This window comes from Helianthus annuus, chromosome 4, assembly GCF_002127325.2.
Source record: "Helianthus annuus cultivar XRQ/B chromosome 4, HanXRQr2.0-SUNRISE, whole genome shotgun sequence".
NCBI classification, from domain to species: domain Eukaryota; kingdom Viridiplantae; phylum Streptophyta; class Magnoliopsida; order Asterales; family Asteraceae; genus Helianthus; species Helianthus annuus.
The window spans coordinates 165163266-165186805 of record NC_035436.2 but is presented as its reverse complement, the minus strand read 5'-3'; the positions used below and the strand labels follow the sequence as shown (position 1 = coordinate 165186805).

Genomic DNA, 23540 nt, shown 5'->3' with positions numbered 1-23540 from the left:
AACGCTCTTAAAGACTGGTGCAGCATGTGGCTGTTGGGGGACAATCTGTTCAAGAACGTACGATGAAGCCACATAACTCATCAACTTTTTATCAATCCGGTCGTTTTCAATTTTAGCCAATTCAAGTTCTTTTTTAAGCGATGCGATCGTGTCTAAATGAAAATTGACCTTAATTTGTTTATCAAACAGTGTTGCTTTAGCCAATTTTGTTGCTTTATCGTTTTCAACACTTTCTTTTTGGATCATTTTGATTGACTTGGCAAGAGTATCGTAAGCCTCTTTAACTTGGCCAAGGTCAAACTTAAGCATATCAGCATGGTGTTTCAATTCCTGATACTTAGTGTCTTTTTCAAGACACTCCATGCACGGTTCTAAACACTATTGGCATGGTGTTTCAGGGAATGAAACAACTTTTTCAACAACCTGCTCAACACAATCAATTTTACCGACATTGTCTAACTCAGACTCAGACATTTTGACAGATTTGATCTCCTGAACTCCAGATTCCTCTCGTTTGACTGACACACTACTGACAGACTTTGACTTCTCGAGTTCTGAGTCTACCTCTTTGAGCTTTCCCATAAGAGCTTTGTCAGCTATGTCTTTTAATGCCTCTCCAGTTAGTTCTTTCGACACGTCTATCAATTCTTCGACGACTTCTTTCTTCTCTTCAAATCTTGGGCATGATCCGGTCTTTGGTTCTTCAAAATAACCTGCAAAAGATTCAAAAATTTTAGGAGGCATTATCGATTTCATTGAACTTGCCAATACCTCCTGCTCTGACTGGTAGTAATACACTTCAGCAGCTATTTCTTCAATATCGATCACATTTTCAGCAGAAACCTCTTCAACAACCACATAAACATCTTCAGTAACTATTTCTGGCTCAGACACCATCTCAGATATTTCAACTACTTCTGCCATCATGGCCTGCCCATCGCTACCGGGGATATATTTATCCCAGCTGAAACCTTCAGCAACCTTTTCATCGTCTTGATTCACAATGAGTGCCTTTTCCGGTTTATTCTCAATCTGCGGCCTCTGAACAACTGGCTGTTGGTTCGGTCGATGATAGATCGCCTGCCGATAATAATCGTTTGTGAACAGGTTTTGATGATTGTTCACTTCACGGTTAGGGCATTCTCTTTTGAAGTGACCACGTTCTTTACATTTAAAGCATGTAACTTTCGACTTGTCGAACCCTAATTTTTGATCGGGGCCTGATAGACTGTTCTGGCCTGTGATTTCCATAAAACGTTGAGCCCTTCGAACCAAACTTTCCATGCACCACTTGATATCAATTAATTCAAGCTCTTCTGGATCGATTTGGTCGTAATCCTCTTTCGTCATGTCAGGATTACCGATCCTTCCTACCACTAAACCCTCATAAGCCTCGAGAACGGAAGCAAGTAGTGCGATGTGTTGTTTTGCGACTGTTTCAGTTATCTCGTTTCCATTCTTGATATTTACCGCAATATTACACTGCACCCCAGAAACGTATGCCTGATGATTGGATCCTGTAGAACTTTGAGGTTGTTCCTGAGCTTTGACATTTGGTTCAAAGTTCATGAATGGTGAAGAATTGCTTGATTGAGGAGTGTTTGAAGAAACACTCAAAATGTTATCAGCAATGAAACCCATCTGTATTTTTGGGCTTTGATTGGTTGAAACTGGAGGGTTGCCTTTGTAATACAGAGATACATCTTGCTGCACACTCGCTGAGTTCATCTTCTTGATTTTCAGCAATTCCAGCTCATGGGCTTCGATCTTCTCGATGAATGAGCTGAGATTGAGATTCATAAAATCAGAATTATTCTTCAGCATCATTAGGTAAGTGCCCCATTCATCATACGGTAGAGCATCACACAGCTTATCAATCCATTCTTCATTCATCTTTGTAATTTCCAACCGCTTCATTTCCACCACAAGATGACAGTATCGTTCAATTAGCTGCTTTGTCGTTTCACCTTTAATCCCGGTAAAAATGTCAAATTCTTTCTTGATTAATGCTTTCTTGCTTTTAATCATCGATACACTGCCTTGAAACTTCAGTTTTAAAGCTTGCCACATCGACTGAGAATTGTCATCATGTTGCAGTAAAACCAGAATATCTTCTTTGATGGCCTGTTGCAGAATGCTAACCATCTTCTTCTCAGCCTTGAAATCAATCTGTTCAGTTTCCGTTAAACTCCCGATGCCTTTTACCAAGCCTAATCCATCAACCGGTGGTACATACTTCATCTCTATTTTCATCCAACATTCGAAGTGGTTCGCTTGGACCCAGTTTTTGAAACGACCTGACCATCCGGCATATTCGTCCAAACTCATGAGCTTTGGTGGATTTTGCATTGTACCTAACTCATTCTCCATGTTAACGTTTTGAACTATACTCGCCTGACTTTGCGTAGCCGTCATGCCGCTTCCCGCAAACAAGTTGTAAAAATTTTGATGTTCCATTTTAAGTGACAAATTTCAAAAAATGTTTCACTTTTTAACAAACAAGTTATTTTTATCGAAAAAATTTCAACACAGACTGAGTTTCCAACACTCTATCACGTACGAAACGGACTTAACGCTCAAACCATGATTTTTACACTAAAACATGCTTTTCAGGCGAAATCAGATTCTAAGTGTGGTTTGGAGCGAAATCAACTTTTGCTCTCAGGAGCGAAATCAGAAAGTGACCATATGAGCGAAATCAAGGTGTTATCTTGAGCGAAATCAGTGCTTTAAACCTCAGGAGCAAAATCAGCTATAACACTTTGGGGCGAAACCTCAAAATAAGAGCGAAGTCTCTGATTTCGCTTCTACTGCTTGGAGCGAAATTAAAACTTTTGAAACACAAACTTGATTTCGCTTGAACTTACGAGCGAAATCACTCAAGTACACTTTCGAGCGAAATCAGGTTACGAGCTATTTTTGGTCAGTTTTAAGCTGTTTTTAGATCTGAAATTCTCAAGGGTTTGTTATTAGACAATTTTACACTATGTGTCCAAATTTCAGTCCATTTTGTCCGTTGGAAAGTCCAGAAACTCAAAATGTGCAAGAAAAAGGCTTTGATTCTGGTATCCTAGCTCACAACTGGCTCTGATACCAATTATAGGACCGTTATTGACAGTCGTGTTAGTCAATCAGAGCTAGATACTACTGATTATGCAGCGGAAATACACAATCAGCATGAATCAAAGTAGAAATGGAGTAGAAACAGAAGCAGATCACTTTAAACTGGTTTTCTCATTAATCTTTCATGAAAAAGTCGAGCAGCAGGTCGGCTACACAGTAAACATGCACGTACATAATGAGAAAACACCACCACTATATATAGGGTTGGGATTTCGCTCCAAATGACACATTGTCATTTGGGGCGAAATCTGAACATTAAAATCACACTTTTACAAAACAACCCCTATACTTTACATAATTAACATCCCTAGACCCTATACATGAACAACTAAGACTAAGACGCAGGCTTTAGACATTCGTGCACCAACAGAACTTTATTAAAACAAACCACACTGCCTCAAACCGAGGCAGCCGAACAACCTAACAACAATACATTACAAATTTACAAACTTACACCAATCAACCCAAGTCGTCTCAACATTTTTATTCCTAGACTTAAACCATAAAAAGCCTATCTTCTTAACCTCCCCGAATATGTACTCTAATTTAACCTCTTTATTCTCGAACCTCGCATTATTTCTCATTTTCCAAATCGACCAACACCCAATTCTAACAAGACCTTTGAGAACCTTTTTCTTCTTCCCGTCCAAACCAACGTGATTATGAATCTCAATAAGACCCCTAAAAGAAAAAACCACCATCGGGAGACACTTGCACCAATTACTAATCAACGTCCAAAGCATAGACGCAAAATAACACGATGTAAACAAGTGCTCAACACTCTCTTCATCTTCCTCGCAAAGCCCACAAGCCGAACTACCAACTCCAATGTTACGTCTATTAAGCGCATCGACGGTAGCGATCCTATTCATTTCCGCTCTCCAAATAAAGATATTGCACTTCTTTGGGATCCATTTACACCACGCAGGGACATATGTTTCCGAATGAATCCGGCATCGATCAAGAAGGTTTCTAACCGGTTTAACGCTAAACTATCCCTCCTTCCCATCCTCGGACCCCAACCATATCCCCTAAAACCCTTAATTATTATGTGGGTACACCAAAAAAAGCACAAATTTAAGATCTTGTGATCTGAATATTTGATCAAATTTCAAGAAAAGATAATGTTTTCAAGATCCAAGATTTATGTAATCTTGATCCAACAAGAATCAAACTTTACACTTACCCACTAAATTAAACAGCATTATAAGTCTTGATCAAAAATCTTTATCAAAATTTCATGTATACATACATTGAATAAACACATTTGGGAATTAGATCAAGAAGCCAAAAGGGGATCAAATCTGAAATGGTTATTAAGGGAATTTAATGTTGGAGTGACAAAGCCACCGACAATGTGAAAATTAAGGCATTTTGGGATCTGGGATCCGATGAAAAACAAGGGATTCTTGAAAAAGGTGGTTGCTTTGGTTGTTTTTGACCGGTGGTTGTACGGTGGTTGTGCGGTGGCCGGAGACGGCAGTGGAGAGAAAAAAGATAAGAATTGACAGGTGAGGATGGCGCATATGTATATGGAATATGGATCTGTGAGTTTATTTAGGGAAATATGGAATATGGATCTTGAATTCTGGTGTATGTTGTGAGGCTATTTGAAGATGATGATGATGGATCTGTGAGCTTATTTGAAGATGATGATGATAATTCGTAGATGATGATGATGATGGATCAGTGAGCTTATTTGAAGATGATGATGATGATAATTTGATTTTATAAAAAATAATAATAATAATAATAATAATAATAATAATAATAATATATGGGGTAAGATTACCAAAATACCCTTACCAATAAGGGTCAAACAACTGTTGACTGACGGCAGGGGTAAAATTGCGAATGAACATCAACGTTGGGTGGGGGGGCAAATTGCAATTATTTCCATGGAGGGGTCAGAGTGTCAATTGGTTTAAACCACAGGGGGTAAAATTGAATAAGTATTATTATGTAATTTTTAATATCATCTGATAATTGCAGATCGGTACTTTTGATATAGAAGTGAAATTGTCTCTGAGTTTAATTAGATTATGTTGATGTTGTATCAATTTCTGTTAGTGTATAGATCTTTCAAAGTTAAAGTTTGCCAAAAGAGAATATCTGCTCTAAATCATTATCTGCTGATCTAATGGCTGTTTGACTTGCTACTGGTGCCAACATCTGTTGTTGCCTAATAGATCTTTTCGAGGAATTTCCTCCTCTCAATTGTTAAACATCTGTTGTTGCCAACATCTGTTTGACTTGCTACTGTTGCGAACAGGAGAGGCTTTAACAGATGTTCGTAATATCTTTGTACTCCAAATGAATAGATTTTTTATCTGAGTTATTACTAAATGATGATTGCTGATGTGTCAATTTTTTTATCTGAGATTTTTTATCTGAGTTAAAATACATTTAATTTCAAACTACTACTCTATATTTAAAAGGTCAAAGGTCTGGCCCACATTCAAGAGTGCAAACTACTGCCCATAGCCAAGAAAGTATAACTTAGCAGATGTTTCCTTTGGCAAACATATACCATAGCAGTGGTTTTGAAATTGCCGGTAATTTCAAATTCAAAATGCTTTGGGATATGTACTTTGCAATTAATGAACGTCACTCAATCACTTCTGTCTTATGGTAAAGGCGTCTTATAGGTAAATGAACAGGTTAATTGTAATTATAATAACGTGTTTAATTTATATTTTTCCCATGGAAATGTATTAAAAGCCTAACGATTGTCGCATCATATTCTTTCGTCTGACGATGTATTTAGTCATAGCCGCCTTCATTGGGTATATAAAATACATTGGGCAGAGGTTTTGATCATTACCATTTTCATCCATCTACTCAATCATCTTCAAAAGTTTTTTGTTTATCAATATTGTTACAATTTCTTTTACTTTCAAAGACGCATTGCTTCACTGCAAAATGGAAAAATTTGGGTTTCAAGTGATTGTTGACGAGATTTTCACAAGACTCTTTGCGGAAGATATTGGTCGTTTCAAATGTCTTTCCAAGAATTTTTATAAGGAATTGTCAAGTCATGGATTTCAGATGATGCATGTTCTCCGAAGTGGAGATTCAGTACAAAAGAAACTACTCTCCTTTAAAGACACGTCAATTGTCGTTGACGACGTAGTTGCTGGTAATTTGGATGTTGTTAGAAGCAAAACCTTAAGTTTTCCTAACAATGTCCACCCTAGCTTCTTACGTATTCTATCATCATTTAATGGTTTGTTGTTAGTTTGCAATGAAAGGATTTGCTGTCAGCAGATTCTTTGGAATCCAACTACCAGGCGCTATAAGGTTTTGTGTGATGACTACTTCAATTACAATCATGATCGAAACTCTGATACTGGTGGAATTTATTTTGATCAGTTCCATGATCTGAAAGTGCTGAACATCAGATGTTACCGTAATGTAACTGCTGCTCGTGTTTACTCACGACGTCGTGAGTCATGGAGAACAATAAATTTCGGTAGCGTAAACAATTATGGTTCATGTGGTTATTCATGGTCTACAGGAGTTTATGCTGATAAAACCATATATTTTATGGTTTCAAATTATTGGTATCCACTAGGTGAGAGGAACATCGTTGCTTTTGATGTTCTGAGTGAGACTTTCAGAATGCTTCATTTTCCAGAGAGTATTGTAGTCAATCCTTGCCAAGGGCATTTTTTGACCATCGCAAAGAGGCTGCATTTGATTGTTATTGGAAAGTCTGCTGAGCTAACTGCTGATTTGCTCAGATATGAAGAAGAAGGCTGGATGAAGGTGTTTGTTTTCAATAATCCTCATGTAGTTGATTATGTAGATAGGTTCCGAAGGACTAATATAATTGAAGACAACAAGTGGCTGATAACAAGCATCTGGGGGAATATGATTGAAGTTGATCTGAGCAACGAACTTCTGAAATACCTCCAACATGTTGACAACTACAATGGTCTGAAAGGAGCTTTACTTATCGAGACTACTGTTTCACCAATTGATTAGGAATTAGGATCCTGTATTTTATTGAATGCTATTTGTTGTTTTAACAATTGTATTTTTTATATAATTAGTTGTGTTAAAATTATTAATCATGTTTGTTATTTAAATTAAGTAAATGAATATTTATGTTTGAGAGTGTAAAAGCTTGTAATATTGGCAAAGGTCTCTTTAAATGATTAAAGCTCTGTTATTGGGAACAGATGTTTCAAAATAAAACAGTGGTTGATACATCTGTTGACTTGGGTTAACAGATGGATGAACTTTGTATGTTGTTTCGCCCATTAATTTGGAATTAGTATGCTGTATTCTATTGATTGTTGTTTGCTGTTTTGAACTTTGTTTATTATATAGTTACCTCTGTTTGACACTTGTAGTTTTTATATGATTAGTTGTGTTAAAATTGTTAACCATGTTTGTTATTTAAATTAAGTAAATAAATATTTAGGTTTGAGAGTGTAAAAGCTTCTAATATTGGCAAATGTACGTTTAAATGATCAAAGCTCTGTTATTAGGAACAGATGTTTGAAAATAAAACAGTGGTTGATACATTTGTTGACTTTGGTCAACAGATGGATGAAAACAGATGTTTGGAACTACTGTTAAGAAAACTGTGGTTGAAACCGCTGTTTGGTTACTGTTGGGTTAAAATAGTGTTTTGTGGAGGTTGAAGGGGATTGAAACGATTGTTGGGTTAAAATATAGTTTTTTTTTTGGAGAAGGAACATGCTTGAACTATTGTTTATATAATGACTGTTGTTAAAGCTCAGTGTTTTAATCCACTGATAGGCTATCCACTGATAGTTATAGTCAGCTACTGTTTTCATTTACATCACTGTAAACTACTGATATTGATTCATCAGTGGTTTCCTAACAACTGTCTTCCATTATTCATCAGAGGTTTTCATGTGGACAGTACTTAGCCGTCAGATCTTTTGTAACCGCTGCCACATCAGCATTCACTTTTTCCACCTATAAACCCTGATAAAAAACCCCAAACATGGTTTTAACTGTTGAGTCGAATTCAAAATTCCTTTCAAAAGCAGTTTTCACTAAATTCTCTGAAATCACTCATCTTCTTCCTTCGTTCTTAACTACCTTTGATTTATCATGGATCTTCCATTCAAAACCCGTCATAACTTCGTGTGTACACTTGCAAAAACAAGTAAAAACACAGGTTTTCATTCCGTGATTGATGCACTTTTATCTTCAAAGTACAAAACTTTGTTGACCTGCAATGAAACCATCAACCTGGATACCCAACGAGAGTTCTGGAAAAATGCAAATCTTGAAACTAAGGACAAAAAGACCTTAGCTATTACTTCATCAATAAGGGGAATTCCAGTGGTCATCGCACCTCAAACCATTTCAAAGGTTTTTGAAATCAATGATCTTACAGGTAAAAGCTCTTTCCAAAAAACAGAGTACCAAACTGATTTCATTGAGAGAGGGTATGAAGAAGAAATGAAAAATGATACTTTAGAAAAGGGCAGTTTTCCACCTGCTCCGAGGTTTTTATTCCATACCCTCTTGTTGTGTGTGTCAAATAAAACAATAGCTTTTAATGAAATACCATTGAAAATTCAATACCTGGGCTATGCTATCATGGCTGAAGAAAATTTTAACTACTCTCAGGAAATTTTCAATGATATGGTTAAGAATGTTAATCAAAAATCATTTTTATTCTTTCCAAGGTTTTTAAGTTTTTATCTTCAAAAGAAATTTTCAAAGGATAATGCACATGTGCTTATCCAAGGAAATCCTATTCAAATAAACAGTCTAACTTTTGAAACATTCACAAGGCTGTCAAAACCTTCAAAAACCCAAACAGAGGTACCTGAGCAGAATTTAGCAGCAACAACTGCTCCTCAGGCCCCTGCTGTTGAGCCCACTGCTCCTGGTGATCACAGAAGCACAACCCCATCTTTGAAACCCACACCAAAAATCACCAAAAAGACTAAAAAGAAAACTATCCAAAAGCCCCCCAAACCCACCAAAAAGGTGACTCTGGAAGACGAGATCCCATAGGTAACACCCGTGACAACACAAAAGTCACCAGAAACCATTGTTGCTACTTCCTCACAGCAGATGGAAGAAAGATCTCAACCTGAGCTTAAAACTCCTCCTGCATCCTCTCAAAAGGATCAGGTTGTATCAACAGGGACACCACAATCAATGATACCTCTGTTGGATGCACTTGATATAGCTTAGATAAAAATCAGTTCTTCTCAATCACCTGTCAATCAGAATATACCACAACAAGTGACTGAGTCTGGTGTCTCTATCTCTGTTAACCCACCAACAGTTAAGAGGCTACACTGCAGGAATTACAAATAATTCCTGTCAGTAGTTCAAGTGGAGCAGCTACTATAGGTGTTGAACCCACTGGTTTACACCTGGACAGTATTTTCATTAGTGAGACTCCCTTGAAGGCAATTTCTTCTTTGGGAATCATAGTGTCCACTGGTGTGTTTCCATTATACACTGGTAACCTTAAAATGGTAAGCTCTGCTGAAGAAAGAAGTCCCCAGTACCGAGAACAAGGGGCATCAGTGGATGATTTGTGGGAAACTTTTCCTAAGTCAACCACAGATATAACCACCACTGGTGGGAAATCAGATGATCCCATTAACTTGGGTGATGGTTTAACCTACAAAGAATTGATGGAGAGGGTTGATAAACTTGACACAAATGTTGCAGAAATTAAAACTATGCTGCAATAGTTGTTATAAGCTCAAAAGGCTACACCCACTGCTGCACCATCTGCAACATCTGCTCCATCCGCTGCTGAACTATGGCATCTGTTTCTGTAACACCCCGTGTTTCGGAAGTCAAAGTCAAAGTCAAGATTGAAGTCAAAGGAAGAAAAGATTACTAACTGTAATCTGTCTCTCCTTGCTCAATTCTTGTTTTGACTTCTTTGACTTATAGATTAGTATATTTTATTTTCGTTTTAGTTGTATTATGTGGAGTAACTGTTAAGAATCGCAGTAATCAATGTATACTTATCGCTATGAATCGCCTTACGACTGTGAATAATAGGAAGTAACAATGCGACAAAGTCAATTAAACGCTAATCGAACTAATCAAATCAACATCGCGCTCGCAACTCGAATTACGCATTTTGGTGATTGTTATACGTGTGTATGTGCCTTATGTATTACTTGTGCATGTTTATTTATGTTATGTGTGGTAATCAATCGAATCGCAATCGAACTCAATCGCAATCGAATCGCGAACGCAAAACGAATACGAAATAAGGATGATTGTATGTTGATATAGTATGATAATTAGTGGAGAAGAGATAGCGCAAGATATGAGTAGTTGGGATTAAAAGTAATTTGACTAGGAAACCCTATCGCATCGCAACGCTCGCAATCGAAATCGAAATAGCAAAACTCGTCGCACTGAACACTCGAATCAGGCGACCGATCGATCAGGCAACCAGCCGATCGACCAGCCGTCTGCTCGGACTGGCGTCCGATCAAGCAGGTTGTCCGATCGAGCTGCCTGGCCGATCGACTAGCCCTTTCCTCTTTGGGAAACTCTATAAATACCTCCTGTCACTTTCATTATTTCTACTGTTGGCAACTCTCTGACCGAACAGCACGCTCTCCTCACTTTTCTTCAGATTTCTCTTGATTCTGGTAAGATCTCGTCCTAAATCTTGTACTTCCTTGATCTACACACACTCCTACACCTTTCTATCTTATGAATCTTAACTTTTAACCGTGAAATCATCAACATTCAAGGTGTTCTAGGATGACGTCATCATGTGTTCTTGAAGAACTTCATGCGTTGACCTCAATCCACCAAGAATAACTTGGATCTAACCGATTTCCACATAAACAAACAAAGATCTTTTATAGATCTAAACATATTCACAAAGAAAAGGACTGAAAGATGGTTTTCCAACTTTCTTTCAACTCTTTTACACTCAATGCATCCAAAACCGATAGAAATGGAGCTGGTGCCGACCTACTACTCATTCTAGTGGTTGTGTGGCTCGAGGTCCGGGTTCTATCCACGAGGTTCACCGATTACGGGTTAAACATGGAACACTGTCTTGAACAGTTAACTGACCGGATTTGGGTGATTCCTGTCCGATCAGGAAAGCCAAGTATTGACGAGGTTTCTGTTGCTTAACACGTTATTAAAACATCTCGATAAAACGACAAACAATCAAAACAACCAAGTGTCAGACGAACGGAACGACCAGGACGGAATGCCGTTCGATCGGACTACCATCCGATCGGACTGTCATCCGAACGGTTTGTTACCCGATCGATCTGCATCTTGGGTCCCACACTTAAACTATTCATCAACATTCAAAGTCTGACCGTCGAAAGAGTTGTTGTCTGATCGGACTACCATCCGATCGGGTTAACCGCTCGAACGAGTGACCATTAGACTTCAACACTTAAACAATTTTCAACATGTTCAATGCACTAGGAATGCCACTCGATCGAACTACCGTCCCAACCAGTGACAACCTGCTGTGAACTTGTTCTCACTAAAGTGCCCAACCGAACGGGTTGCCGGCCGATCGGACGACCTGAAAGGTAGAGACACTTCAATGATTTCAAATGCTACAACAAAAAACTTCAAAAGTCAAACCATCATACACAAACACATCCTTCCCAAAGGAAGAAACAATCCACTCGAACGGACATCCGAACGGACTATCACCCGCACGACCAGCTGTCCGATCGGACTACCATCCGATCGACCAGCTATTCGACCCCCTAACACTTGTTTTCGTTTTACGCAACACTTATCGTTATGCTATCAAACTATTCAGGCTAACCTTACTCCCAAGCGCTCCCTTCAATCCATCAACCACTGTGAGTATACTCGATCCCTTTTTGCTTTCGCACTTTTGGGTGTTACATACATTACTTATTCTAAATCACATCGAACACACTACGCGATACTTTTAACGCTAACCGTTACTGCATGTTATACTGACTTAATGAATGCTTGTTTGTTATGTTTACACATGGAATGCTGTCTACCTGCCTTAACAACGATAGTACTATAGTTTGGACTCAGCACCCGTTCACACGGGGGTTGTTAAGGACAATTATTTGCATGGATTACAGTGGTGATCATGTATTACGAACTGCCTTGGGCAGTCAATCCGCAGTCATTGGCATCGATAGGTTCATGTCGATAACTAACATGCTTCATTTTACTCAGTGTACGTGTTGGTTATGCGTAAACTATTTCTAACTCTATATGCTATTATCAAACTTGTATGCTCGCCTTTACACTATGTGTATTGACTTTATTTTAACGTATGTGACAGGTGCTTAAGATGTCTATTTGCTTGGAAATCAAGGCTAGGAAAGAGTCTTAGTGACCAACAAATAGTTGTCTGTACTAACGAAACCTGAGTTGTCGGAACAGAACAATTTGCCTAGATTTGTACTGTAATAATTATTTTATCTTATATGAAATGGTATGGGACGTGTTACTTAAAATATTTGGTAAATGTAATTGTTATGGAAACTTCTTGACAATCTGTTTCGCTCAGTGCCGCACCCCGATGTTTCCGCCATCGGTTGGGGTGTGACAGATTGGTATCAGAGCCATAACTATAGGGAATTAGGCAAGACTCGACCTAGTCCGGGTCGATGTCTTAGAGACCTAGTCTATAGTTAGGACCCAATAAACCGACTCATGCATATCCAGTAGGGATTATGTATGAGCTTACTGCTATTCTTCGCCCTTCTCTCCTACGCTACACTATCACTGCACTCGAATTTTCAATTATGAATAAGCGGTTAAGTCGAGATTAGGTGTGAAAACCGCAAACTCTCAATTAAATTGCTTGTTTGATCTATATTTATCTATAAAACGCGAGAATTCGCGTTAAACTTGGGGTGAAATCCATACTTTAGCGCGAATTTTCGTCTCTATTTTATTAAAAGAGGAAAGTAGTTGTTAAGACAGCGGTGAAACCCTAACCGTGATGACTTGTTCCGACTTTTATTTGACTTCCCAAAACTCTCACCAAAGTCTCGACGGACTCCAACGACCTGAAGTCACTGAATGACTAAAGGGATGTGTGCTGAACGCCCAAGAATCGAGGCAGAAGCACGGTCCTGAAAGTCAAAATGTGTTTGACAAGTCCTTGAGAATAGTCGAATCACTTTGGATAGTCACTGTCTAATAGCCGCAGACAATCTATTTCTCGATTTTTATGTGTTTCGATTCTGAGCCCGCAACTGCTGACTCTGATGACACGTTAATTTTACGTGTTGTATGTATTTATCTGTCTATATGTTTAAATTTTGAAATTTATTCGATTTTGCTTTCACTTCGATCGACACGCACGACTCGCACTGCATTTCTACCTCAAAATGCTGACAAATCGCTAAACTGTGGACGAGCTTATGCTATGTTATACGCTTATACTATACTAATCGCTAAACTAAACGCGATCACTATATTCGAACCATCGCGAACTTTGAATGATAGGTTTCTGTATTCTGACCGCCTCTGTGTGCATCTAGACAAGTTACACGCTTACATGCTTCTGTGTTTTGTGTCCTACGTGCTTATGTGATTCCGTGCCTTACGTGCTTATGTGCTTCTGTGTTTACGTGAATCTGTGATTATGTGCCTACGTGATTATGTGATACGTGTTTCAGTATGTTCCGGAGCTTTAGTGGTATTAAGACGTGTGAGGTGAGAATCGATTTTGACGTGTCTGAGACCTATGATGATGTCTATTGCAGACAATGTCAACTGGACCATCATCTGGACCTCGACACCCACGACTCACTCGCCAAGAACAGAGGGACAAACGCCTTGCTGCCATCCTCGCTAAACAAGTGGCCAAGGTTGTGCCCTAGATCGTGAGTGAAATTTAGGAGAACGTTAGCAAATCATTTGAGGAGTCTAGAACCGAAGCTCCTAAAGTTGCTACCAAGACTGCTTTCAGTTTCAAGCAGTTCAAGGCTTGCAGTCCAAAGGAATTCACTGGAGAAGATGGCCCAACGGTTATATCTCAATGGTTCGATTCCATCGAAGTCACTCTGCGCCAAAGCGGTTGTCCTGAAAATCTCTGTACCCTAAACGCAACCGGCGTCTTCCAGTCCCGTGCACTAGACTGGTGGACGGTCGAACGAAACAAACGCGGGAATGATGCAGCTTACGAGCTGGCATGGGAAGAGCTGAAGGCCATCATGATGGATGAATTCTGCCCTCCCCATGAACGCCAAAAGCTGGAGGATGAGTTTTGGAACATAAAGCAGAAGGATAGAGACAACGCTGCCCTGACTGCTCGCTTTAAGCAGCTCAGCATCATCTGTCCCGATCAAATGAAGACGTCTGATATGGCAATCAAGAAATACATCCGAGCTCTACCCGACTGTGTTGTTGATTTTGTGCATGCCGCAAAGACAGCAACGATCAAAGAAACTTACCTGCTTGCTGCCGAGATCAACGACAAGCGGGTAAAAGCTGGTTTTTTGGATAAAGTTTCCAAGTCTCTGCATCAAGCTACCACTGAAACCGTCGCCGCTCAACCGTCAAAGTCCTCACGCCGAAGGAAGAAGAACAACAACAGCAGCTCCAGCAACAAGAACTGTGTTGTCACCACCACTGCTGCTCCCCTACAAGCCGTACCAGCTCAACAGCAGTCCCACCACCGTCCAGCACCAGTTACCTATGCACCGCCTGCAAAGCGTGTATACACAGGTCCCCACCTAGCTTGCCCAACATGTTCTTATCATCACCCGGTGGGTCTCGCCTGTCGTTTCTGCGCCTACTGCAACATGTACGGCCACTTTACTGTCAACTGCCGTACTGGTCCCCACAACACCGCAGCTCCTGCCACTGCTCATCAAGCTCTGCTCCCAGCCCCGCAAGGCCATCACGCGGCTCAGGCGCCCGCGATCAATGCCAGAGTCTGCTTCGAATGTAGTGATCCCAACCACTTTGCGAACATGTGCCCGAACAGGGTTGTGAAACAAGAGCCCCAGCAGCAGCAGCCTCATCAGCAGCAACAGCCGCAGCAGCAGCAGCAGCAACAAGCCGCACGCGCCAGAACGTTCAACATCAATGTGCGCCAAGCCCAGGCCGACAACAACGTGGTCAATGGTACGTTCCTTGTGAATGGTATTTATGCATCGTGTTTGTTTGATACTGGAGCCGATAATTTCTTTGTGTCGTTTGAATTCGAGAAGCTCCTTAGTCGTAAGCGCTCCCATCTCCCCTTGACATTCGATGTTGAAGTCGCCACCGGAAGAACTGTCGCCGTTAATTCTGTTCTTCGTGATTGTACTCTTGAGCTCAACAATCACATCTTCCCAATCGACCTTATTCCGATGCAACTCGGAAGTTTGACGTCATAGTAGGCATGGACTTTCTTTGCGAAAACCATGCTGAAGTTGTGTGCTTCGATAAGATGATTCGATTCTCGCTCGCGAATGGCGATTTATTGTGTGTTTATGGCGAAACTGCTTCGAAAGGTCTCAAACTTATGTCATGTGTCCAAGCTAGCAAGTATCTCCGCAAGGAATACAGAGCTTTCTTGGCTAACATTGTAGTAGCGGAGAAGGAAAAGAAAAGGAAGACAGAAGTGAAAGACGTCCCTGTGGTCCGTGAAGTTCCTCAGGTGTTCCCTGATGACCTTCCTGGACTACCGCCAAGTCGTGATATCGACTTCCGTATCGACTTCATTCCTGGAGCCAACCCTGTTGCCAAAACTCCTTACCGACTTGCACCATATGAAATGCGTGAACTCTCGAGTCAGCTTCAAGAATTGTTTGAGAAAGGCTTCATTCGCCCGAGCACCTCTCCTTGGGGCACGCCAGTCCTTTTCGTCAAAAAGAAGGACGGGTCGTTCTGGATGTGCATCGACTACCGGGAATTGAATAAGTTAACCATCAAGAACCGTTATCCCCTACCTCGCATTAACGATTTGTTTGGTCAGCTACAAGGTGCTACGTGTTTCTCGAAGATCGAGCTATGCTCAGGCTATCACCAGCTACGCATTCAGGGGGAGGGTATACCCAAAACCGCTTTTCGCACTCGTTACGGCCACTATGAGTTCGTTGTTATGCATTTTGGTCTAACCAACGCACCTGCAGTTTTCATGGATCTGATGAATTGCGTGTGTAAACCTTATCTCGACCGTTTCATCATCGTATTCATCGACGATGTCTTGATCTATTCCAAGTCGAAAGCCGAACACGCGCAACATCTACGTTTGGTTCTCGAACTACTCCAGGGGAATCGACTCTATGCCAAGTTCTCCAAGTGTAAATTCTGGCTAGAGGAGGTTCAGTTTCTGGGTCTCATTGTAAATAGTCAAGGTATTCACGTTGATCCCGCGAAGATTGAAGCAGTTAAGAGTTGGATTACACCTAAGAACCCGTCTGAGGTCCGTTCTTTTCTCGGACTAGCAGGCTATTATCGACGATTTATCGAAGGATTCTCCAAGATCGTTGTGCCGCTTACCGCTCTCATGCATAAAGACAAGCCTTTTGTTTGGGGAACTAAACAAGAGTCTGCTTTCCAAACACAAAAGCACATGCTCTGCAATGCTCCTGTTTTCACATTGCCCGACGGAAACGACGGTTTCATTGTCTATTGTGATGCTTCCAACCTTGGTCTCGGTTGTGTTCTCATGCAACGGGACAAGGTTATAGCTTACGCATCTCGTCAGCTCAAAATCCACGAGAAGAACTATACAACCCATGATCTCGAGCTAGGCGCGGTTGTTTTTGCGTTAAAGATTTGGCGACACTACCTGTATGGTACCAAGTGTACGATCTTCACCGATCATAGGAGCCTACAACATATCTTTGATCAGAAATAACTTAATATGCGTCAACGCCGATGGGTAGAACTTCTCAACGATTACGACTGTGAGATTCATTATCACCTAGGCAAAGCAAATGTCGTTGCCGACGCTCTCAGCAGACGGAGTTATTTGCTCAGCATTCGTGATACTCAAGCCCAATACGATCTCGAAACCCTCATCCGCGTAGCCCAACATGCCTGTTTTAATGAATGCACTTTGAAGAAAGAACGAATCTATCACGATGGAGCTCAGCTAGTGAATAAGTCAAATGGGATATTCCATTTTCTGGACCGAATTTTGATCCCTAAACGGACCAATTTGCGACAGATTTTGATGGACGAAGCCCACAAATCCCGGTATTCTATTCATCCCGGTGCCGATAAAATGTACCAGGATCTTCGCTACAAGTACTGGTGGCTGGGCATGAAAAGGGATATTGCTCTCTACGTTGGGAAGTGCCTGACTTGTGCAAGGGTCAAGGCTGAACATCAAAGGCCCTCTGGCTTACTCGAACAACCGCCAATCCCCATGTGGAAGTGGGAGAGTATAGCTGTGGACTTCATAAAAAAGCTTCCACACACGTCTTCAGGTCACGACAGCATTTGGGTTGTTGTTGATCGTTTAACCAAATCTGCTCACTTTTTGCCAATACGGGAAGACTACAAGGTAGAACGATTAGCCCGAATCTACACCAACGAGATCATTTGTAATCATGGGACGCCTCGTGACATCATCTCTGACCGTGACACTCGGTTTACCTCGCGACTGTGGGAAACGTTTCAAGCTGCTCTCGGTACTTAGCTTAATCTGGGTACCGAATTCCACCCTCAAACCGGCAGTCAGACTGAAAGAACGATCCGTACCCTTGAAGACATGCTCCGCTTGTGTGTCATAGACTTCGGAGGTAATTGGGATACTTACATGCCGTTAGTCGAATTCTTGTATAACAACAGTTATCACTCCAGCATCCAAATGGCGCCATTCGAGGCGTTATACGGAAGAAGATGTCGATCGCCTATTGTATGCACGAGATCGGTCATTCGCAATTAACCGGTCCTGAGCTATTGCAAGAAACAACTGACAAAGTCCTCCAAATTCAAGACAACTTGTTGAAAGCTCGAAGTCGACAGAAAAGTTACGCTGATAGACGACGCAAGCCCCTTGAATTTGACGTTGGCGACTACGTACTCCTAAAGGTATCACCTTGAAAGGGTGTGGTCCGATTCGGCAAGAAAGGGAAACTAGCGCCTCGATATGTTGGACCTTTTAAGATTCTGGAAAGGAACGGAAAAGTCGCCTACAGGCTCGAACTACCGGAGGAACTCAGTAATGTCCACCCGACTTTCCATGTGTCAAACCTCCGAAAGTGCCTGGCTGAGCATGATTTAATTGTACCACTCGATGACCTCCAAATAAACGAAACACTACACTTCGTGGAGAAGCCTGTCGAAATCATGGATCACCAAACCAAGCAGCTCAGACGCTCGCGCATTCATATCGTGAAAGTCCGATGGGAAGGCAAACGAGGTGCAAAGTTCACTTTGGGAACTCGAAAGCGACATGAGGGCGAAACACCCGCGGTTGTTTGTTACGGCTTCGGCTTAATTTCGGGACGAAATTCCCTCAACTAGGGGAGGCTGTAACACCCCGTGTTTCTGAAGTCAAACTCAAAGTCAAGATTGAAGTCAAAGGAAGAAAAGATTGCTAATTGCAATCTGTCTCTCCTTGCTCAATTCTTGTTTTGACTTCTTTGACTTATAGATTAGTATATTTTATTTTCGTTTTAGTTGTATTATGTGGAGTAGTTGTTAAGAATCGCAGTAATCGATGTATACTTATCGCTGTGAATCGCCTTACGACTGTGAACAATAGGAAGTAACAATGCGATAAAGTCAATTAAACGCTAATCGAACTAATCAAATCAACATCGCACTCGCAACTCGAATTACGCATTTTGGTGATTGTTATACGTGTGTCTGTGCCTTATGTGTTACTTGTGCATGTTTATTTGTATTGTGTGTGGTAATCAATCGAATCGCAATCGAACTCAATCGCAATCGAATCGCGAACGCAAAACGAATACAAAATAAGGATGATTGTATGTTGATATAGTATGATAATTGGTGGAGAAGAGATAGCGCATGATATGAGTAGTTGGATTAAAAGTAATTTGACTAGGAAACCCTATCGCATCGCAACGCTCGCAATCGAAATCGAAACATCAAAACTCGTCGCACCGAACACTCGAATCAGGCGGCCGATAGATCAGGCAACCAGTCGATCGACCAGCCGTCTGATCGGGCAGGTTGTCCGATCGAGCTGCCTGGCCGATCGACCAGCCCTTTCCTCTTTGGGAAACTCTATAAATACCTCCTGTCACTTTCATTCTTTCTACTTTTGGCAACTCTCTGACCGAACAGCACGCTCTCCTCACTTTTCTTCAAATTTCTCTCGATTCCGGTAAGATCTCGTCCTAAATCTTGTACTTCTTTGATCTACATGCACTCCTACACCTTTCTATCTTTTGAATCTTAACTTTTAACCGTGAAATCATCAAGATTCAAGGTGTTCTAGGATGACGTCATCATGTGTTCTTGAAGAAACTTCATGCTTTGACCTCAATCCACAAAGAATAACTTGGATCTAACCGATTTCCACATAAACAAACAAAGATCTTTTATAGATCTAAACATATTCACAAAGAAAAGGACTGAAAGATGGTTTTCCAACTTTCTTTCAACTCTTTTACACTTAATGCATCCAAAACCGATAGAAACGGAGCTGGTGCTGACCTACTACTCATTCTAGTGGTTGTGTGGCTCGAGATCCGGGTTCTATCCACGAGGTTCACCGATTACGGGTTAAACATGGAACACCGTCTTGAACAGTTAACTGACCGGATTTGGGTGATTCCTGTCCGATCAGGAATGCCAAGTATTGACGAGGTTTCTGTTGCTTAACGCGTTATCAAAACATCTCGATAAAACGACAAACAATCAAAACAACCAAGTGTCAGACGAACGGAACGACCAGGACGGAATGTTGTTCGATCGGACTACCATCTGATAGGACTGTCATCCGAACGGGTTGTTACCCGATCGATCTGCATCTTGGGTCCCACACTTAATTTATTCATCAACATTCAAAGTCTGATCGTTGAACTAGTTGTTATCCGATCGGACTACCATCCGATCGGGTTAACCGCTCGAACGAGTGACCATTAGACTTCAACACTTAAACAATTTTCAACATGTTTAATGCACTAGGAATGCCACCCGATTGAACTGCCGTCCGATCGAGTGACAACCTGCTGTGAACTTGTTCTCACTAAAGTGCCCAACCGAACGGGTTGCCGGCCGATCGAACGACCGTCCGATCGACCGACCTGAAAGGTAGTGACACTTCAATGATTTCAAATGCTACAACAAAAAACTTCAAAAGTCAAACCATCATACACAAACACATCCTTCCCAAAGGAAGAAACAATCCACTTGAACGGCCATCCGAACGGACAGCCGTCCGAACGGACTATCACCCGCACGACCAGCTGTCCTATCGGACTACCATCCGATCGACCAGCTATTCGACCCACCAAGACTTGTTTTCGTTTTACGCAACACTTATCGTTATGCTATCAAACTATTCAGGCTAACCTTACTCCCAAGCGCTCCCTTCAATCCATCAACCGCTGTGAGTATACTTGATCCCTTTTTGCTTTCGCACTTTTGGGTGTTACATACGTTACTTATTCTAAATCACATCGAACACACTACGCGATACTTTTAACGCTAACCGTTACCGCATGTTATACGTGACTAAATGAATGCTTGTTTGTTATGTTTACACATGGAATGTTGTCTACCTGCCTTAGCAACGATAGTACTATAGTTTGGACTCAGCACCCGTTCACACGGGGGTTGTTAAGGACAATTATTTGCATGGATTATAGTGGTGATTATGTATTACAAACTGCCTTGGGCATTCAACCTGCAGTCATTGGTATCGATAGGTTCATGTCGATAACTAACATGCTTCGTTTTACTCAGTGTACATGCTGGTTATGCGTAAACTATTTCGAACTTTATATGTTATTATCAAACTTGTATGCTCGCCTTTACACTATGTGTATTGACTTTATTTTAACGTATGTGATAGGTGCTTAAGGTGTCTATTTGCTTGGAAATCAAGGCTAGGAAAGAGTCTTAGTGACCAACAAATACTTGTCTGTACTAATTAAACCTGAGTTGTCGGAACAGAACAATTTGCCTAGATTTGTACTGTAATAAGTATCTTATCTTATATGACATGGTATGGGACGTGTTACTTAAAATATTTGGTAAATGTAATTGTTATGGAAACTTTTGGACAATCTGTTGGGGTGTGATAGTTTCAACCTCTACTTCACAAACAAAGATAATATGCAGATCAACAGCAAGAACTTCAACTGCAAATGCTCAGAAACATCATGGAAGCTAGGTACAAAGATACTCAAGCAGATATCAAAGCCATTAAAGCTCATCTGCTTCAAACTACTGGCACTGCTCCTTCTTCAATCATCTATGTTGAAAATCCTGATGATGTTAAAAAGGGGGAGAAAACTAAAGGGAAGAAGGGAAAAGAAGATGGTTTATACATGCCACCAGATCGAATGTCCAAACTTGTGGTTGAAATCCCAAGGCCAGATGGTTCCAAAAAGGTTGATGAGACTCAAAATGCATTTGCTGCATTAAAGGCAAACATGAAAGGGTCTAAAAGGTTTGAGGAGGAGAATAAAGTTTTGATGGAAAAAGAAGAGCAGGGTACTTCTAAACCTAAAAGAAGACAGCCTACCAGAAAAGTAAGCCAACCCAAAACCACACCTTCCAAAACCACGAAACAAACTCCTCAAATCCCCAAAAGTTCCTCTCATCAAACCTCCAAACCAACAGATGTTAAAACACATGTTGTATCAACAGTTGTTGATACTTCGGTTGTTTCAACAGATGTTATCTCAACAACTGCCATCACTAATACATCAACCCACACTCAATCCACTGCCATACCAAAAACAATATCACCACCACAAAAACCAGCTGCCAAAAAGCAGAAAACAACAGTTGACACATCAACTGTTGTAGTGACCACAGTGGTTGAAACACCAGTTGTTTCAACAACTGTTAGTCAGATACCAACTACTTCAATCACTGCCACTCAACCCACAAATACACCACCAACTTCTCCAAAGCACAAAAGGAGAAAGATAACAAACATTATACTGGAAGATGACACTTCCCCAACTCTAACATCTACACAACCACTGTCCCTTGTCACCATTCCAACCCCTGTTCCATTATCTTCAGTTCAATCCTTCAATCAAAACACTGTCATTGACCCTACAGGAGTACAATATCCTCTAGATCTTCCAGCAGTCAGGGAGGAAATCAAATCCTTCTACTCTTAAGATGATCCTGAAAAGAGGAAACTCCCATCTGTTCAAGGTTATCCTTTGCCAAGAAATATAGAAGAATATCTCAAAATAAAGGCCCAACAGGCAGAGGATATATCTAAAAGAGATACAGAAGGAAAGTCTGACAAAGAGATTCAAAGAAATTATCAATACCTACTCACCAAAGTTAGAACTTTAGAGCAGTTCTCAAAAGTCCTTTATCAGAAATTATCAGAAAAAGATGATGAAAGCATGAGAAATGACTATCTTGAATACATAATGGCATACAAGAAGTACAGGGCAGAAAAGTATCAATACAAAGAATGGACCATCAGTGAACTGCAAGAGGAGACAGCCAGAATTCAAAAGATGATTCAAGACAAGGTAAAGCAAACTCCTCCAGTTTGGGCCAATTACAAGAAAAATGTACCAGAAAGGACCTTGAAACTGAAAAGAATGAAAGAAGAGCTGATAACTGCTGATTATGGGTCAAGGAACCAGGTTACAAGGTGGAGAGAAGAAAAGGTATTAGCAACCTACAAAAATTTGGAAGAGTTAAGGAAGAGAGATTCCACTGCTCCTAAAAAGCCTAATTTTCCGGAAGCAGTGGTTCCAGTCAAACAACAAAAATTGCCAATTAGGGGACCCACTGCTCCACATGCTAGCATCCTTTATCAAAGAAGGAAAGAAAAGCAGATTGATGAATTAACAAAAGAAGACAAGGCTCAAGAAGAATACATCATCAAAATGGTTCTTCAGGCATTTATAGAAGAAAAACAAGACTCGGCACAATCTAAACTTTAAGTTTTTATACTCTAAACTTTAAGTATTTACCGACTGACTTATTTATTTATTTTATTTATAAGTCTATATAAATATAACTATACTCATCGCTTATATTTGTTATGCATGGTTTTCTAAGAAACGACCCGTGTTTGCACACGGGTCTTACCGCTAGTACTATATAATAAAAGAAACCACTTTAGGGACACTTGTCATCATATTAGGCCATCTCTTACAGATAATTATTATTTTAGTTTAATCTCTTCTAATTAATTGTAGATAACCCTCCTACTAAATAATATTTAATTTAATATCTTATATTATAGATAACCCTCCTACTAAATATTATTAGCTTAATATTTTATGGATAATTATTATTTAATTTAATGTACTTCTCATTTATAATATTAT

General features: G+C 40.5%; 2 protein-coding genes across 2 annotated transcripts; one reads left to right on the top strand and one right to left on the bottom strand.

Annotated features, from left to right (window-relative positions):
* Positions 1-3557: 3557 nt before the first annotated feature.
* On the bottom strand, positions 3558-3995 carry LOC110943029. Its single transcript, XM_022184787.1, has one exon. It carries the CDS (start codon positions 3993-3995, stop codon positions 3558-3560), a length of 438 nt encoding a protein of 145 aa, XP_022040479.1.
* Positions 3996-14447: 10452 nt separating this feature from the next.
* LOC110943030 lies at positions 14448-23150 on the top strand. Its single transcript, XM_022184788.1, has 4 exons — positions 14448-14567; positions 21510-21758; positions 22443-22730; positions 22848-23150. The coding sequence occupies exons 1-4, from the start codon at positions 14448-14450 to the stop codon at positions 23148-23150; spliced, it is 960 nt and encodes a 319-aa protein (XP_022040480.1).
* The last annotated feature ends 390 nt before the right edge of the window (positions 23151-23540 follow it).

What these genes read in the sequence shown, in the direction of transcription:
- LOC110943029 (XM_022184787.1), bottom strand. Translation starts at nt 3,995, where the DNA reads ATGAATAGGATCGCTACCGTCGATGCGCTTAATAGACGTAACATTGGA.
- LOC110943030 (XM_022184788.1), top strand. Translation starts at nt 14,448, where the DNA reads ATGGCAATCAAGAAATACATCCGAGCTCTACCCGACTGTGTTGTTGAT. An exon ending in GAAGACAGCCTACCAGAAAA is followed by an intron (nt 21,759 to 22,442) that starts GTAAGCCAACCC and finishes CTCAAAATAAAG; the next exon opens with GCCCAACAGGCAGAGGATAT. An exon ending in AAAAGATGATTCAAGACAAG is followed by an intron (nt 22,731 to 22,847) that starts GTAAAGCAAACT and finishes TCAAGGAACCAG; the next exon opens with GTTACAAGGTGGAGAGAAGA.